This window comes from Geotrypetes seraphini, chromosome 5 (genome assembly GCF_902459505.1).
Source record: "Geotrypetes seraphini chromosome 5, aGeoSer1.1, whole genome shotgun sequence".
Taxonomy (NCBI): domain Eukaryota; kingdom Metazoa; phylum Chordata; class Amphibia; order Gymnophiona; family Dermophiidae; genus Geotrypetes; species Geotrypetes seraphini.
Window position 1 is genome coordinate 110,502,030 of NC_047088.1, and position 19,693 is coordinate 110,521,722.

General features: G+C 42.5%; 1 protein-coding gene across 6 annotated transcripts in view; it reads left to right on the forward strand.

Annotated features, from left to right (window-relative positions):
* SRRM2 (serine/arginine repetitive matrix 2) overlaps positions 1-19,693 on the forward strand; it is a 549,687-nt gene that overhangs the window by 219,053 nt on the left and 310,941 nt on the right. For all 6 annotated transcript variants that reach the window (XM_033944768.1, XM_033944767.1, XM_033944764.1 and 3 more), the window contains exon 8: positions 15,198-15,248. In XM_033944768.1, coding sequence (XP_033800659.1) covers positions 15,198-15,248 — 51 coding nt within the window. The remainder of the gene's footprint in view (positions 1-15,197; positions 15,249-19,693) is intronic.

Sequence of the window (19,693 nt, forward strand, 5' to 3'; positions counted from 1 at the left end):
AAAGAGGGTTTCAGAGCTGATCCCGGAAATTATAGATTGGTGAGTCTGATGTCTGTGCTATGGAAAATGGTAGCAGCTATTATAAAGAACAAAATGCCAGAACATATTTGTACATATGCATGGATTAATGAGAGAAGGCTAACATAGATTTAATGAAAGGAAATCTTGAATTTCTTCAAAGGGTTGAATGAACATGTGGATAAAGCTGAGCTGGTTGATATTGTGTATTTGGATTTTCCAACTGCATTTAACAAAGTACCTCATGAAAGACTTCTGATGAAATTAGAAAGTCATGAGATAGGAGGTAATGTCCTATTATGGATTAAGCACTGGTTGAAAGACAGAAAACAGAGTAGATTTAAATGGTCAATATTCTTAATAGAAAAGAGTAAATAGTGGGGTTCCCCAGAGGTCTATGCTGGATCTGCTGCATTTTAACATATTTATCATCGATCTAGAGATGGGAATAACTAATCAGATAATTCAATTTCCTGATGACACAAAGTTGTTAAATTGCAAGAGGACCTTTAAAACCCTGCATCATGTCAAATGCAAAGTGATGCATGTGGGAAAGAGGAACCCAAGCTGATGCATGGTTTTACATTAGTAGTCACTGTCCGAGAAAGGAATCTAGATGTCATTGTTGAGGATGCGTTGAAAACTAGAGAATGACATGGGGACAAATTTTTCCCCGTCCCTGCAGGAACTCATTGTTTCTTCCCGGCAAGTTCTTTTCCTGTCCCTGCCCCAATTCCTGCAAGCTCTGTCATCTGCACAAGCCTCAAACATTTAAAAATCATAAGTGTTCGAGGCTAGTGCAGTTGGGGCAGGGACAATGACAAAACTCACGGGGTTGGGACTGGAAAATTGAATTTCTGCAGGGACGGGGAAAAATTTGTTCCCATGTCATCTCCATTGAAACCCTCAGCTCAATGTGCAACGACAGCTAAGAAAGCAAATAGAATGTTAAGAATGATCAGGAAAAGGATGGAAAACAAAGATGAAAATGTTATAATGCCCTTGTATTACTCTGGCCGCACCTCGAATACTGTGTGTAATTCTGGTCGCTGTATCTCAATAAAGAAATGATGGAATTAGAAAACGTACAAAGAAGGGCATTGAAAATGATAAAAGGGATGGGTTTTCTTCCATATGAAGAAAGGCTAGAGGGGCAAAGGCTCTTCAGCTGGAGAAGAGATGACTGAAATGATAGAGGTCTATAAAATAATGATTGGAACGGAAAGGGTAGATGTGAATCACTTGTTTACTCTTTCCGAAAATACCAGGACTAGGAAGCATGCAATGAAGGTACTAAGTAGTAAAATTAAAACAAAAAGGAGAAAACATTTCTTCACACAATGTGTAATTAAACTCTGGAATTTGTTGCCAGATAATGTGGTGAAATCAGCTTAGCAGGATGATTTGGTTTGGATGATCAGGTTTGGATGATTTTCTTAAAGAGAAGTCCATAGGCCATTATTGAGTTGGCTTGGGGAAATCCACTACTTATTCCTAGGATAAGCAGCATAAAATCTGTTATCCCAGGGCAAGCAGGCAGCCTATTTTCACATGTGGGTGACATCATCCACGGAGCCCGGATGCGGACAGCCTCGCAAGCAGACTTGCTTGTAGAAAGAAGTTTTGAGTCTGCACATCGCGCATGCACGAGTGCCTTCCCGCCCAGCACAGGGCGAGTCTCCTCAGTTTTCTGCGGAGCCGAGAAGTCTGTCTTTGACGCTCTTCGTGAAACTTTGTTGCTTCATGCCTTCTCTTCACTGCGGTTTGTCTTAGTTCTTTTGCGAATCACTGTGTTTATTTCTTTATTTTCTGAAGGAGAAGGGGATTGAAGGTATAGATAGAGGGTTACTAAACAGGATAATAAATGACTAGGGAATAAGAGGTTTTAGATAAAGAATCACTTACAGGTCTTGGACCTGGGGGGCCGTCACAGGAGCGGACTGCTGGGCATGATGGACCCCTGGTCTGACCCAGCAGAGGCAATGCTTATGTTCTTATGCTTTTTTTTTTTTTTTAAAAAGAGACTTTAATTTTTTTGTCGACTGACTGGCGGGGCAGGTTGCTCGACCGCAGCCTGCGGGCTTTGATTTGCAGCGGCTATCTTCCCTTCTATATCCCGGCCAGCAACGGGCTTCAAGAAGTGTAGCCAATGCCTGCATGCGATTGTCCTCACGGACCCACACTGCTAGTGTCTTAAGTGTCTCGGTCCTGATCATAGTCCGAAGTTGTGCCCATGCTGTGCTACTCTTCAACCTCGAGCCCTTAAACGTTGTCGAGTTCAAGTGGAAAAGCTGTTCAGGATGGACTCTTCGGCTACACCCTCGACCTTGGCTCCTGACTAGGTCCAGACTTCAGCCAGGGGTCCTCCTGCTTCAATGACTCCGACCTTGAATCTCATCAGACTTTCCTCGTTTGGATTGTCTTTGGCCTCGAGTAAACCTACTTTATCTTCCCCTGAGCTTCCTTCAGGTCAGATACCTGTCTAAGATATTATAACCATCCTGATAATTTCTGTTATGCCTGCGGACAATTTACTGCTCAAGATCAGCAAAAGAATCTGTCCATCAGACTTCAAAGTGTATACAAATTATTTTGGCTGTAAAGTTGGTGACCAAGATAAGGCGTGAGCACCTCAGGTGTGCTGCACTGTCTGCTGTTCCGGATTAACACACTGTCTGAATGGGAAATGGAAGAAAATGTCTTTCACTGTACCTACCCATGGTGTGGTGTGAACTAGAGAATGACACGGGGAAAAAATCTGTCCCCATTCACCGCCCCGTCACCGTCCCCGCTGCATCCATATAAGCCTTTTTCCTTTCACTCCCTCCTTCCAATTTGAGCCGGGAACACTAGCGATCGCACGGTCCCCGCGGCCACTACCTGCCTGCCCGGTCGATCCTGGTGTTTGGCCGGCTCTCTCCCTTCTCCTCACCTTGGTTTGTGGGTTTTCTTTTTCGGCAACCTGCGCGCTTTCCCAGGGAGCCGCACATGCGCGGCTGCTCAGTGTTCGATCTTCTGCTCTGCTGCAACTTCCTGTTTCCGGTTGCGTCAGAGCAGAAGATCGAGGCTGAGTAGCGGCGGGTGTGCGCGGCTCTCTGGTAGCGTGCGGGTCGCCGAGGAGGAGGATCTGCGGACTGGGGTGAGGAGAGGGGAGAGAGCTGGCTGGACACTGGAATCGATTGGGCGGGCGGGTGTGAGCTGCGGGGACCGCACGATCCTTCATGCCTCACTGTGGGGGACAAGACAAGAATGGCCTTGTCCCCGTCGCCGCAGTGACTGCTAGTTTTCTTCCCCGTTTTCGGCGGGTGACCCGCGGCTAAAATGCGGTGGCCGCGGGTAAACCGCCACCGTGTCATTCTCTAGTGTGAACCAACAGATCATCACTCAAACTGTTATTTTTGCATGACAAAAATTGCTGGATTCACAAAGAGGAATAAATAAAAAATTATGTATCCTGATCATTCCTCATGACTCGGAGAATCCAGTTCCAATTCCTCCTTCCACATTTGCAGCACAATATGCCGAAAGTTCAGATGAAGAATGTGCCTCTGCTGCTGTGGAGGAGTTGTATGAACCTGACATGGATGAAAAACAACCTCACCTTCCAACTTAAGAAGATCTTTTTTTTTTTTTTTTTATAAATTGTTTATTAATAATTTTTTCAAGTATACAAAACAAAATCACAGAGGTTAAGCAAACAAATATCTACAAAGTCACATTTTCTCCAACCTCATCCCCCCATATTAGTAACAAGATAAAGTTGTACTTTAATCTTCAGCACAATGCAAGAAAAAGATTCATATAAATCAAAATAAACCCCCCCCCCCAACCCCCCCCAATATCAGCATTCACATAGGGTTACATAAATAAAGCTAAACACTCAAATCATGAAGGGCATTCACACCACCGGATATAAGGATTCCACACCTTAAAAAAGGGTGTGAGACGAGATTTTGTTAATGCCGTCAATTTAGACATACGAAAAATAAAATCTACTTTTCGTAATAAGTGTAATCGACCTGGGGGAAAGGCCTGTTTCCAATATGCTGCTAACAAAAGACGAGCAGCAGTAAAAATATAACAAGCCAATTTATGTGCATTAGAAGTCAATGGAACCAAAGGTAGATGTAAAAGAGCACTACCCATAGCTCGAGAAATAGTGGTATGTAAAATATCAGATAACAACTCAAATACCATATCCCAATATGGGATTACCTTCGGACAATCCCACCAGATATGAAGAAAGGTACCCAAACAACCACAACGTCTCCAACATAAATTGGATACTTGAGGATACATGAGATGAAGACGCTGGGGTGTGAAGTACCATTGATAAAGCATCTTATATCCATTTTCCACCAAAGAGCTGGCTATAGAAACTCGAAGCAGGCGACTAAACACCCGCTCCCATTTAATAATCGGTGGTACTGGGCGTAAAAGTCCCTCCCAAAGAGATAGATATTTTACCGGTGAAGCCTGTTGTTGAATAAGAGCTTTATAGAATCTAGTAATACACCCCTTACCACTACTACCCATAATTGCCCACTCTAGGGTGGTTTCTTCCAAACAAATATCATCAAAAGCCCTACGCCTAATAAAATCTATTGCTTGAAGATAGTGAAAATAATCCGTCGGCGGTAAATCATAAGCTTCCCTCAATTCCAAAAATGATAATAATCGCCCCTCTTCCACAAAATCACCCAAATCCATAAGACCCATTTGAGCCCAAACCCGAAAACGACAATCAGATCTTCCCGGTGCAAAACCCCATGCAACCCACAGCGGGGTACTACGAAAATACAATCGAGAGGGGAAAAACCTATTACGCAGCCTAATCCACATCACAAACGTATGGTGCAAAAAAGGGTTAGCCCCCTTAAACAATTGTCGAGCCTCTTCCACTCTTAACCAAGGGATCACCCGACAAAGCTCTTCCGATCCCAAAATTTTTTCCCCTCGAACCCAGCTTTTTGATCTATCCTTACACCAACTCAAAAAAGATTTCAGTTGAGCAGCCTCATAATAACGCCTCAAACAGGGTACAGCCATACCCCCCTGAGAGCGAAGTTGATACAACACATTCCTAGGCACCCGTGGGGGTCGACTCTTCCAAATATATTTAAAAATTTTTCTAGCCACCCCACGAAAGAAAGCAGCAGACAGAGGAATTGGTAAAGCCTGAAAAAGATAAAGTAGCTTCGGCAATACCATCATCTTTACACTTTGTATGCGACCAAACCATGATAAGGAAACATTCTCCCATCTATCCAAATCAACCCAAAGAGATTGCAAAATCGCTGGATAATTAACTTCAAACAAAGAGCAAAGCCGCGCCGGCACATTAATTCCTAAATAACGTATAAATTTAGATGCCCATTTAAAAGAGTAAGTAGCTTTCAAAAAAGCACAATCCCTTGGATGAACTGACAAATTCAATATCTCAGATTTATCCATGTTGGTCCGAAATCCAGATACAGCACCATAGGCAGACAATTCACCTATAATACCCGGGAGAGTAACACAAGGATCAGTTACAGTAAAAATAACATCATCAGCAAACATCAATAACTTTGTAGAAAGTCCATGACAAACCATGCCATGAATATACTGCTGGGCTCGAACATGAGAAGCAAAAGGCTCCATTACCAACGCAAAAAGTAGTGGCGAAAGCGCACAACCTTGTCTTGTTCCTCTAGCTAACTGAAATGAATCTGTATACCCCCCATTAATCCGGAGAGCTGCTAAAGGCTTAGTATATAGAATCTGAATCCACAGAAAAAACTGTCCTCTAATTCCCATAGCTGATAGAGTGCTCAACAAAAATGGCCACGACACCCTATCAAAGGCCTTTTCAGCGTCAGCACTCAATAGCAATGCTGGCATCTTTTCCTGTTGTACAAACCAAATCAAATGAAGCAATCTACGAATATTATCAAATGTCTGCCTCCCCGCAATAAATCCCGCTTGGTCATCCTGTACTAAATAAGTCATATAACATTGCAACCTACGAGCCAATATTTTTGTGAAAATTTTGTAATCAGTGTCTAACAATGAAATTGGACGATATGATCCACAAAGCATGGAATTTTTTCCCGGTTTCAAAATAAGTGTTATACCCGCCAATCTCCATGAATAAGGCAACTCCATACCCATTCCTAAACTATTAAAGGCCCGAGTAAGAGGGCCCACGAGCAAATGTTGAAAACATTTATAAAATCTGTTCGTAAAGCCATCTAACCCAGGTGCTTTCCCATAAGCCAAAGTGGAAATCGCCCATTGAGTTTCAGCTTCCAAAATAGGGGCTGACAGACACTCTGCTTCTTCAGATGTCAATTTAGGAAGCTGTGTCTGAGCCAGATAATTATCAATTTGAACTTGAGACACATCTTGTTCCGGAGTATATAGATGTTGGTAAAATGAGAGGAAAGTACCTGCAATAGATTCCGGCGTATAACAGGCCGAACCATCAGCGGCTGTCACCTTAGTAATCACATTCCTCAATTTTTGTGCTTTTAACTTATAAGCCAACTGACGGCTCGCCCGATTACCAAATTCAAAATGTTTTTGTTGGACCGACTGTAATTGGTCTGATAATTCGTCCAATTGCATCATCTGAAGATCTTTTCGTACCTTATCTAGACGCGTCAGCAAAGCAGAAGAAAGATCCCGCTTATGCTTTTGTTCTAGATAATGTAATTGTTGGCGCAAAGCTTCCTGTTTTCGCCCACGTTCTCGCCGTCGATGTACTCCAATAGAAATAATATGACCACGTAAAACTGCCTTCATACCTTCCCAGAATATCAAAGGAGAAATCTCATCACTAGTATTAAACTGAATATAATCCTTCAAATTCTGTTCTATTCTAGAAACTATTATAGGATCCGTCAATAGATTATCACAAAATCGCCAGAACCTCCGCCCAAAGGAAGCCATATGAGAATGTAAAATAAAATGTACCGCAGCATGATCTGACCACACACGCTGAGTAATTCCAACATCTGACACCTGGGAAAGTAAGGCCTTATCAATGCCCCAAAAATCAATACGAGAATATGAATCATGTACCGATGAAAAATAAGTATAATCTTTGGTAGTTGGATATAGATGTCTCCAAGGATCAATCAAATCCCAGGTCAGAAAGAAAGAGTGCAATTGCTTTCTATCAGATTTTCCATAATGAATCGACTGTGACGAATTATCCAATCCCACATCGTAAGTCAAATTAAAATCCCCCCCTACTAATAAAGAACCCTCTACAACCCCTCGCAACACCTGGTCTAAAGTTACCAAAAAATCTTTTTGCTCAGAATTAGGAGCATAGATATTACAAAAAGTATATAGCACCTGCCGCAATTCAACCTTTAATATCAAATAACGACCCTTCGGGTCTCGTATCACCTGTTTAATCTGGGGATCAAGGTGCTTTGCAAAAAGAATCCCTACTCCATGTTTTTTAGACCCCTCCTCATTTGAAGCAAAATATATATGGGGATAACGAGGATGTTTCACTAGCGTTTCATATTGAGGCTTAAGATGGGTCTCCTGAAAGAAACCCACCCCAGCCTTCAACCTATCAGCCTCTTTAAAAAGCAATTGCCTCTTTCGAGGTACATTCAGACCCCGTACATTTAAAGTAAAGAAACCAATACCTTCAGGAGCCATTCATCTAAACATACTCACACGCAACCATACTCCCGCAAACAACCCTTCACAACCCAGAATAACAAACCCCACTGTAAAAACCCGCAGCAAGAAAGAAAAAACCCCTTCTCCATTCCCCCCCCCCACTTCCCTCCCCTCCCATCCCCAAACTAACCATAGGCCCTCCTCATGGTGGGCTAAAAGAGAAAGTGACATCCCAACATACCCCGAATCACACCAAACTTATAAAGAATAGTACGAGAAAAGATCAGATATGCCAATAATAAACAGGAACTAGCAAAAGTCACATATCATTCAACCAAAAACCAGACAAAGCAGCATAAAAATTCAAGTAGGTTCAGAGGCCGAGTTCTGCTCCAAGCCAGATCTCCGCTGCAGGCGCTTGCTACTAGTAGGGACCCTTTTCCAGCGCTGCGATGAAGCACCAGTTCCAGATGATGTAGTCGGCTCTTCCAAGGATGCATAAAGTTGAGCATCACGTAATATAGCTGCAGCTTCCTCCACTAAAGTAACCTTATGCTGCTGAGAAGCCACTTGGAAGGAAAGTCCAAAAGGAAAAAGCCATCGGTATCTGATAGCATGGGATTGTAAGCAGTGAGTAATCTCCCGAAAATCTCGACGCTTTCGTAGGGTAATTGCGGATAAATCCGCAAATAATTCCACTTTAGAGTTTTCCCACGTGATATGTCCCACTTTTCGAGCAGCTTGAAGAACTTGATTTTTAATTGGATAGCGTGTAAAACAGGCTACCACGTCCCGGGGCCTGTCACCTACCCGGGGACCCAGTGCCCGATGCACTCTTTCAAACTCAATCACTGGTATTGGAGCCTCTGGGTCAGCTGCCTGAAGAAAGCGCTTGCAGATTTCCAACAAATGAGCCTGTAACTCCGATGCAGCCAAAGATTCAGGAACCCCTCTAGCACGCACATTACTCCGTCGGCTGCGATTCTCACCATCTTCTAAGCGAAGTTGAAAATCTTCCTGCCTGCGTTCCAAATGAGCGCATCGCGCTTGCAGAGCCACTAGATCCGTATCATGATCTATAACGCGTTCTTCAAACTCCTGCAGCCGAGACCCCATCTCATGCACCGACTGCCCAATCTTAGCCACCTCCGATTGCAAAGTGCTTTGGATAGAAAGCATTGTAGATTTTAAATCTGCCATCCATGCACGCATTTCCCCACAGGTGGCCGATCGAGCATCAGACTCGGCACTCAGCTGGACAACGCCCTTACCGCGCTGTGGTTCATCAGTCTCACAGGCCTCAGAATTATCCGATGGTTGGTAAGCATAGGATTTCAAATCCGCTCGCCCTTTTTTCGAAGCCATCTGCAGCCCGCTAGTGTTCCACACTCATTTATACAAAAAGTACCAGATATCAGCCTCGTACCGCTAGCTAAAAGCTAAAAGTTTAGCGCGATTCGGAGGAGCTTCGATTTTAAGCCACCATCGCTCCCGATGACGTCACTTCCTTAAGAAGATCTTAATGATCTGGTTAGAGACTTGTCACTGTCCAAGGAGAAAGCAGAATTGTTGGGTTCAAGGCTGAAGCAATGGAATCTTTTAAGGCAGGACACCAAAATATCTTTTTTTCTGTGATCATCACACCATCATGGCTTCCTTTTACCAAATGGAAGGAAACATTTGTTTCTGTACTGATAGTAATGGTCTCATGCGTGAACTGGGATATTAATATTTTTCTGACGAATGGAGACAATTCATTGATTCATGCAAAGCAAGCCTTAAAGTGGTACTTTTACGCAATGGAAACTAGAAGCCATCTATTCCTGTTGCTCATGCAGTTGAGTTGAAGGAAACGTACGAGTTGATGGAGACACTTTTAAAATGCACACGCTATGCAGATCACCAGTGGAAACTCGGTGGTGATCTCAAAGTTGTGTCACTCCTTCTGGGTCTGCAACTGGGGTACACCAAATACATGTGCTTCTTGTGTCTTAGGAACAGTCGTGATGATGCCAACCACTATAGGCAGAAACAGTGGCCAAACTGAGATAAATCCATACCTGGCTTGATACATTTTGAAGCACCTGCTGTTGGTACATCATGAGAAAATCTTTCTTCGAGCACTTCACATAAAATTGGGTCTGCTGAAAAATTTTGTCAAGCGATGGACAGAAATGATGCATTTCAGCACCTAAGAAGTACGTTTGGTTTTGAGAAAAGTAAAGTCAAATTCAAAGAAGGTGTTTTTGTTGGACCCGAAATCCATGATGCGTTCAAACAGAAGCTGAACCCAGCTGAATCAACAGCATGGGAAGCATTTGTGCTGCTGTTCAGAATTTTCTTGGCAATCACAGATCAGAGAATTATGCTGAGCTTATGGAGAACATTGAATATATTAATTCATTCAATGATTATCTCAAAAATTGATTATTGTAATGCATTATTCAAGGGAATGGCTCAAAAAGAAATTAGAAGATTACAGATAATCCAGAATGCCTCTATCAAATTAATTAAGGGAGCAAAGAAGTTTGACCATGTAACTCCTTTACTTCAAAATGCGCATTGGCTTCCGGTCTCCCATCATATTCTATACAAATTATCTTTACTTACATTTAAATCTCTATTATATAAAACTCCAGCTTTTATTTATAAAGCATTGATACCTTATAATTCTCCCAAATTTCTGAGATCAAACGTCCAACTCTTGTTGGTCATCCCTTCTCTTAAAATTATCAATACTCGTAGGCAATTTATTTTTACTGTTATGGCGCTTCAGACTTGGAATTCACTCCCGCTATACTTAAGAGAGGAGAAGAATTTGGAAAAATTTAAGAGCCAACTTAAGAGCTTTCTTTTTAAAAATGCGTTCAATACTTAATTGAAATGTTAATTTGCTCTTTCGTTAATTGCTCTTTTCTTTACTTTTATCTTACCTATTTATTTGTCTTTCCATTCCTGTTGTGTTTAACCTTTAATTGTTGACTCTTTCCTTTCCAAGATTGAATTTCTATCCTACCTTCCATATTGTATTCATGTCTTAACTTAATTAGTTGGGTTTTTTTTTTTTTTGTAACTTATCCCCTTGTTAATTATGTAGGTCTATTTTATCTATATTTTACATAATGTATTTTACCAATTTGTACATCGCTTAGAATTTGGAATAGGCGATTAATCAAATAATAAATAAACTTGAAACATACCAACAGCATATCAGCTATTGGGTGCCAGAATGCCACTTAAAATGCATTAATTACATTCTCACCTCGACTTCTTTCCACCTAATCTTGGTGATGTCAGCGATAAGCATGGAGACAGAGGGGACAGATTTCATCAAGATATCAAGGTGATGGAAAGCAGATATCAGGGAAATTCAATCCCAGTATGATGGAAGAATATTGTTGGTTCTTGCATAGTGAAACAAATGTACAGTACAGTCGTAAAAGCAAGTGTCTCAAACATTTCTGAACATGTTGACATCACTTTTTGAGTGAGTTAAGAGAGGCATAAATATATGCAGTAACATGTCTCCTTATTGTCTTCGTGTTTGTTTTCAGAGTAAACTCCTTAACACAAGTTTGGTGGGGCACAGTTTATACTCGCAATATTGTGCCGATATGGCAAACTGTCTAAAAAATCAGTAACATGTATCTCAGAAACCTGATGTGCTAGCTGAATTTCAATTACAGATCTGAAATCAGCATCATTAAATTAGCTAAGAACACTTCTTAAGTTCTCAGTAGCAAAGAAAAACTTTTTTATGTTGACCATTGTAATTAATGGAGTTCCTCCTTTTAACTAATTAAAAAAACAAAACAAATGTAAACCATTTAGCAGTATATAAAATTTTAATAAAACCTGAAACTTGTTATAAAATAGTTGAAAAGGAATTAACGAGTAAAATGGTATGCACAGTCAGTAGTAGGTTTACTAGTGTTGTCCTTTTTTAGAATTGCTGTGTGCAAGAAAACTGTGATAAGGCATTGTGTATAATATGAGGAATGGATGAACAACTTCTCTTTCCTCACAAAATTGAAATTATCTGAATCAGCAGAAGACATCCTAAGGTGGGCTTTCCTGAACTTTCAGAGGAGAATAATTGATATAGGAGCTGTCATGCATGATGTCACCTGTAAGTGTGGGTATTTTTCTTCTTGTCCATAAAGAATTGTGCTCCAGTAGTTTATAACAATTCTTTCTCCAGTGACAAGCAGGACTATAGTTCTCACATGTGGATGACATCACTGATGGAGCCCTAATGCAGACACTGCCCAGTATTACAAGAAAGGAATAACCTAGTGCAGCCCTGCACAACATACGTCCCGCAGCCCGATAAGGCTCTCACTGAGGCCCGCACCAGGTTGTAGGTCTCTCTTCTGTGCCTCCCTCTGGCGAGTGCTTTATTTCTGGATGACATACCCAGCCTTAGGATGCCCATCTTGCAACTCGATGGCCGTGGAGGGTGGTGCATGCGCCCCACCCTCCTCCTCACACTGCTCCATGTCCTGGTATACCTAACGCATGAGGAACTGGATGGTGTTGCTTGGAGCATGCATGTTGGGTGCCCGTCTGTTGTGCAGGTTCACGGGTCGCAGCTGGCTGCCCAGGTCCACTTCTGCGTGCTGGCCGTGCCTGCCGCAGTGACAGCTCTACCACCTCCGATGCTCTGCGCCTGCACAGCACCTTCCTCCTCCGCCATCGGTGGACGTTTCCTGCCTGCTGCCCATCCCTTCTTTCGGTAGTAGTGGCCTTAGGCCGCCAGAAAGTGATCGCTTCCTGCTTGCTTCTTGTTCCAATGGCGCGGACTCCCGTGTTTATCTTTTGGCATCTCAAGTCACCGGTGTCAGGGTGAGAGTTGTTTCGTTTTATTTGTTTAACTTCATTCATCCTAATGGCAGCTAGTGCCCATTGTCGGTCGATCTTTGGCAAGCTAGTGCTGATTCTTTTAGGTGCCTCTTCTTGTGAAATCTCTCTTGCACAGAAGGAAGGAGGGAAAAGGAAGACAAGGTAGAATATAGGATCAAGAGAAGTCCGAGGGAGGGAGGGAAAGGAAAGGAGATAATAGACCATGAAGGGGGAGGAAGAGATGCCAGGGCATGAGGGAGGGGAGAGAAGAAGGGAGGGAGAGTAAGGTGGGAGAGGAGATGCCAGATAATGGAGGGGAGGTTGGAAGGAGGGGAGAGAGATGCCAGGGCATGGGGGGAGGGAAGGGAAACTTAAGGAGACAAATGCTAGACCAGAGGGAAAGGAGGAAGAGGAGATGCCAGAGCATGTAGAGAGAGAGATGTTAAGGGAGGGAAGGAGGACCAGAGGAGAAGCATGCAGGAGGAAGAGAAAAAGAAATGTTGGACTGGAGGTGGGCCAGAAAGGAGAATGGGAAGGGGATGGAATGTAGGAAGGGAGAGAGAAAAGTTACACTGGGGTGGAGGGAGGAGAGAAGACTAAAGGAAGGGAGATATACCAGACCAGGGAATGGAAGGGAAGGAGGAGCGCTATAGAAATAATAATGGTAGTGGTAGTAGAGAGAGAGAGGCCAGATTATGGTAAGGAGAGGAGAGAGATGCCAGACTGGGAAGGGGGGAAAAGGAGGAGAGAGATGTCAGACTACTGGGGGGGAAGGAGGAAAGGGGAGAGATGTCAGACCATGGAAATGGGGAGGGAATGGGAGAGATAGGAAGGGAAGGTAAGACATCGAAAAGTAGATTTTGAGAAGAAAGCAGAAAAATTGAATGTTAAGTTAATGCCAAAGATGAATGCAGGACAGAAAGTGAAGAAGGAGAGAAAAACAGTGGATAAGAAGGCCCTGGAAATATAGTTAAAGTCACCAGACAACAAAGATAGGGAAAATGATTTTATTTTCAATATAGTGATTGAAATGTGTCAGTTTTGAGAATTTATATATGCTATGTGTGTATGAAAAATGAAAGAAAAAAAATTGCATTACAATTAGTAAAGGGGGTAGGATCTGGGGCAGAGCTTGGGTGGGTTTAGGGTGGGGCTTGGGCAATCAGCCGCCACCAGTGCCTTGCCTCTCCTGCCCTCTTCACTGCTGGCACCCCCTACTGGCGTCTCGGGGCCCGTCTGGAAGGCCTCTGCCCATGCATAGATGTCAGCATGATGATGCCCTTGCTACATTTTCTGACTTTGTTTCAGCCCCGGATCATTTTTGAGTTGTGCAGGCCTGACCCAGTGGTTTCTGCAGCAGCTTGAGAACCTTGGGAAATGGGTTTCATTCCTACTTGCAGCTCCTTTTGACTCTGGGCAAGTCACTTAACCCTCCATTACCACAGTTACAAAATCAGTACCTGTATATAATATGTAAGCTGCTTTGTTTGTAGCCACTGAAAGGTGGTATATCAGATACTTTCACCTTTTAGAAGCTTTTGGCTGACCTGATCATACATGCACGCAAGCTTTTCCACCTACTCAACTCGTACGAGACCTTTAGTTTTGTTTTTATTCACAGAACACTTCTGATGAACTCTGTTGCATGATTTTTCATATTTTTGTTCCTAGCCTTCATGCCTTTTTTCATCTGTGTGAGTAATACGGGACACATTTTTATTTTAGTGTGTTAACCTTTTTTGTTTCTATTTTTTGCAGCACTTTTTAAGATTTTGTTGTTTTATATATGGTTCACAGCCTGAGCACCAGTCACGGGAGGGATAAACAATTTTTTTTCAAAAATCTAGTCATTTCCTTTCAGTTCTTTTTCTAGATGGGCCCCAAAAACCTTCCAGTAGGTTTATAATGTACAAAATACAGTAGGACTACGTTTGTGACTGATACTCGCAACTGGTGCCTGTCATGTCTCAGTCCTGATCATCAGTCCTCTCACTGTTCTCAAATACAGAAAAGAAAAACCTAGTAGAGAGGCCAATCGCATGAGATTTTTTTTAGCATGCTGAAGGGCTAGTCCATTGACAACAGCATCAGAGGCATCAACCCCTGGAGATGCACCGACATCAAGGAAGTCTCTGCTTGCTTCAGCATTGGGCTTCAGTAGTGTCTGCATGGGCTGAGCACCATCAGATCTGACATCGATGGCATGTGAGGATTCTGCGTTGTCCTTGTTAGCACTGAAAGATTGCTTTTTCTCGGAGAAGGCAAAGTTACTTACCTTTAGCCGGGTGTTCTCTGAGGACATTAGGATATAAGTTCTTATATATCCTCTCTCTTCCCCTAGGAATTGTATTTTCTATGCTTTATATGCAACTGAGAGTCCTGCTCAGGTTGAGTAGCCAGTAAGGTGCACGTGCAGTTGGACTGCCAAAAGCTTCCAGAAGCAGTTGCAATGCTAGGCAGCGACCTTACTGGGGCTCCATTTTTACCATCACCCATATCGGAGAACTTGTGTGCTCTTTGTTTCCCAGAACTTATGTCCTGCTGGACACCTGTGTGAGTATTACTGGACACACTTTTATTTTAGTGTGTTAACCTACTTCAAATCCATAGGTTTCTAAGTGCAGTTTTAGAAATATTAATAAATGCATATTTTGAACTGATGTTTAGCTTCATTTGGAACATGAGCTTATCGACTGCTTTCATTCTCACAGTTCTCCCAGCCCGAAAAGCAAACACAAGGCTAAGGAGAAGAAACGGAGAAGGTATGGAAGCTGAATGGATTGTGTTGGTATGAGAGTTTCCCACCTGAAGTTTGATGTCATAAGAGGTATCAAAAGGAGAAGGCAACTAAAATAGTAACACTCATCTTTTGCAACCAAAATAGGAACTACTCCTTTAATAATAGTTTGGAATCAACATGCTGTAGATTTAAATCTTAAAATTCCTGGCTTTTGAGTTAAGGCACAACACTACACGATGATAGTAGTTGTGCAGTTATGAAAGTAAATGGGTATAAAGCAAGGTTTACAAATAACTAACATTAATACAAATGTTGTAATAAGTTTTAAGACAATAAAGTAAGTATGTTTTAAACTTTTAGATATATACAAATGCGTCTATGCGATAGACACACTGTTGCTGACCCTGTGTATAGAGAATGAAACGATGACTTGCCCTCAGCTAATCTGCCGAAATGAAGGAAAAATGGTCGCCGTGGGCACGGGGACAAGGCCATTCACTGCCCCGTGGAGCGGTGAATGGCCTTGTCCCCGCAGTGAATTGAGGGAACGTACACAAAATACTGAACACCACGCAGTCCAGCAGCCCCCTCTGTCCTTCCTCCTGATTGCCGGGGTCCGGGCAACTCCCTCCCTCCCTCTCACCTTTGCTGGCGATTTTCATTGTTTCCGAGCAGCACAAGTCTTTAAACAAGTTGCGTGCGGCTGCCTGAAACTTCTCTGACACAACCGGAAACAGGAAGTTGCATCAGAGGAGAAGTTTCGGGCAGCCACACGCAACTTGAGAAAAAGGCTCCAGCTGCTCAGAGACAATGAAAATCATCAGCAAAGGTGAGGGGAAGGGAGGGAAGGAGATGCCTACACCTCAGTGATCAGGAAGGAGGGGGGCTGCTGGACCAAGCGAAGGGCACTGAATGGAAGTGGAGGGGGGGGAGAGGAACAGACGCTGAAGGAAAGTAAATAGGAGAGAGAGGGGAGAAGACGCTGAAGAAAAGTGGGGAGGAGAGAGAGTGGAACAGATGCTGAAGGGAAGTGGAGAGGAGAGAGCGGGGAGCCCATACTTGATGGAAGGAGGGGATAAAGAAAAAAGGGCACATGCTGGATTGGGGAGACACACCAGATCTGAGGGGAGGAAAGGAGGATCAAGATGCTAAAAACCACCTGGAGGAAGAAAGGAAAGATGAAAGGGAAGAAGACAGAGATGCCAGACTATGAGGGGAGCAGAGGGAAGAAGATGGGTGCCAGACCAATGTGGGGGTGGAGGGAGAGATGGAAGGGAGAGGCACAGAAACAGAGTATATGGAAGAGGCAGAGTGAAGGCAGACAGTGGATGGAAGGAATTGAATGATGAGAAGATGAGGAAAGCAGAAACCAGACAAAGGTAGAAAAAAGTCTTTTTTTTTTTTTACTTTACTTTAGTATAAGTAGTATATTAACTGTGTTGATAAACATTTATATGCAAAAAAATATACAGTGGTACCTAGGATTACGAGCATAATCGGTTCCAGAAGCATGCTCGTAATCCAAAATGCTCGTATATCAAAGCAAGTTTCCCCATAGGAAGTAAGGGAAACTTGCTTTGATATGTTCCCACCCCCCATGGCCAGCAGCGCTGCTCCCCCCCCCATGAGAACCTGCATTGCTCCCCCAGTGAATCGGCACCCCCCCCCCCCCGGCGATCCGGCACCCCCTCCGCCGCCATCTGAGATCCCCCAACCCACCCGAACCCTCTTCTTACTTCCAGTGTAGCCTCCGCATCGGCACCAGCATGTCCTGTGCGTTGGTGCCGGGGGGTGCCCGATGGCGGCGGGGGGAGGGGGTGTGTGCCCGATGGCGGCGGGGGTGTGCCGGATTGCGTGGGGGAAGGTGCCGGTTCGCGGGGGGGGGGGGGGCGCGCTCGTACAGCGAGGCAAGCTCGGTTTTCGAGGCACCAAGTTTGCGAATGTTTTGCTCGTCTTGCAAACCACTCGCAAACCGGTGCACTCATAAACCGAGGTACCACTGTATAATGCTGTAATGCTTCTTATTGTATTTTGCTATTTTTTTAAATTATTTTTTTATTCCTTCTTAATATTCCATATCCACAACCTTTATTAAGTGAAAGACTCTTTACATTGTGCTCAGTGCTTTTCCACCCAGGTCATAAGCAAAACGCTTTAACCATGTGTGAGACTGCTGGGAACCATCATCGCATATGTATGTTCCCATCTATATGTCTACTCAGCTTCACAAAATAACCAACTTTAAATTGCTACTTATCTTTAGTATAGATGTTCTACGGTGATAATGTGCAATGAGGATCTGCAGTTCACAGTTTTTCGTTTATACAAAAGTGCTCGTGCAAAATCAGGAAATTATATTAAAACCTTCAGTCATTTCATTACTCTTTTTCTTAGTTTTCCGGTTCTCCAACTACAGTTTAGTTTCAAATTACATCATTAGGGAGACTCCGTATAAGTTGAACCTTATTTTACTTCAGTTTGAACAACCCTAGCACGGTGTGCTGCTAACAGTGGTAATTCAGATTCAACTGAAGTAAAATAAGGTTCAACTTTGGATTACCAAGGAGTAAAATGTGTGCTCAAGGAGGATAAAGCCATAGCGGAGAGACTGAGTTAATTCTTTGCTTCGTTCTTTACGGAGGAAGATGTAAGAAATCTACCTGAATTGGAAGTGGTTTTCAAGGGTGACGAGGCAGAGGAATTGAAAGAAATCTTGGTGAACCTGGAAGACATACTAAGCCAAATTGACAAGTTAAAGAGTGATAAATCACCTGCACTGGATGGTATACATCCCATATTATTAAAATAACTCAAACATGATATTGCTGATTTGTTGTTAGTGATCTGTAATCTGTCATCAAAATCGTCTGAAGTACCCAAAGATTGGAGGGTGGCCAATATTAAGCTGATTTTTAAAAAAAGGTTCAAGGGGAGATTTGGAAATTTGGAAGTCATTAAGCCTGACTTCGTTGCCAGGCAAAATAGTGGAAACAATTATAAAATTGTGGGACCACATAGACAAACATAATTTATTGAGACAGAAGGCCCAAAAGCAAAAACCTATTATTTACCAAAAATTGTCAGAAAACAAAAGCAACATGCAAAAGACATTCAATTTCTACCCTCACAAACAAGCGCCTTTGTCATAATTAATTAAGATCTCAGTACTGGGTGAACTGTAACAGCATTTCACAGTTTTTACCCCAGGCCGACGACTCGTGGGTGACAAGCACCAGATAACTGCCTGATTGAGTCTGCCCCCTACATCATCAAGTCTTATCTTTTAAATAATATAATTGTATTTGTGTAAGATCTATTATAAGTTTTATACTCAATGCTTTTATGAGTGAAAAGAAAAAATGCTTATATGCAAATCCACAACTATCTTGTCAAAAAATAATATCTTGCAGTTATACAAGTGAAAATAAAGCACTGAAAAACTTAATTGAGTCCCACAGAAGTGCTGTTTCTGCTCGACAGAGCTCCGTTTTGCTTTCTTCGTCAGAAGCTATAATATTTTTATCAAATCTGGAAATTTTTCAGAGCTTTCCCCAGATAATCTGGACTGAATGTAGAAGAAAAAAGACAATGGCGTCTGAGAAATTTAAACGCCATTGAAACCCGCAAAAGGCAACACAGTCGCTGCTGACGTAATGACGTAAGTTGAAAAACTTTCATGATTGGTTAACTGTCTCCATGCCTGAGAGAGACCAAAATCAATCAAACTAAAAATGTGAAAGGAATGTAAAAAACAAAATAAGTGGTAATGATGAAAAAAGACTTGGCACTCTTCCAGAAAAATATGCGGCGATTGCAACTACTTTTTGGACTGAAGAAGTTTAATCATGTAACACCTTCCTATCGACTTCTACAGTGGCTGCCGATGGAGGCACATGTTAAGTTCAAGTTTGGTTGTTTTTTCTTCAAGGTACTTTATGGCTTAGCCCCTAAATATATAACAGACCTTTTCTCTTTCACAGCCAACAGACATAGTAGAAGTTCACATCCAAGCTTTGTTTCTCCACCGGTTAGAGGTTGTAAATTTAAAAGTCATCACCAACATCTTTTCTCACATAAAGACCTGGAACAACTGCTCATGCCTACTACTTATAGGGAATTCAGGAAATGCCTAAAAACACATCTGTTCCTGAAGTACTTAGTTAACTGACCTATACAATCTTAGTCCTCAACAAATGATCTTTAGAACTGTTATTCACTAACTCTGAACTTTGTTTATTCCACTCAATCTGTAATACCTTTTAATCATTGTAAACCGCATAGAACTTCACGGTCCTGCGGTATATAAACTGTTATTATTATTATGTAATTTCTCCAAGACACCCAATACCAAAACTAAAAATGGTCAAAAAGAAAATATCCGTGTGGAATCATACTATACTAAACTATACTAATTCTATACTGTGCCATGTAATATCTTCTATGAATGCCACAACTTCTTCTAAGCTA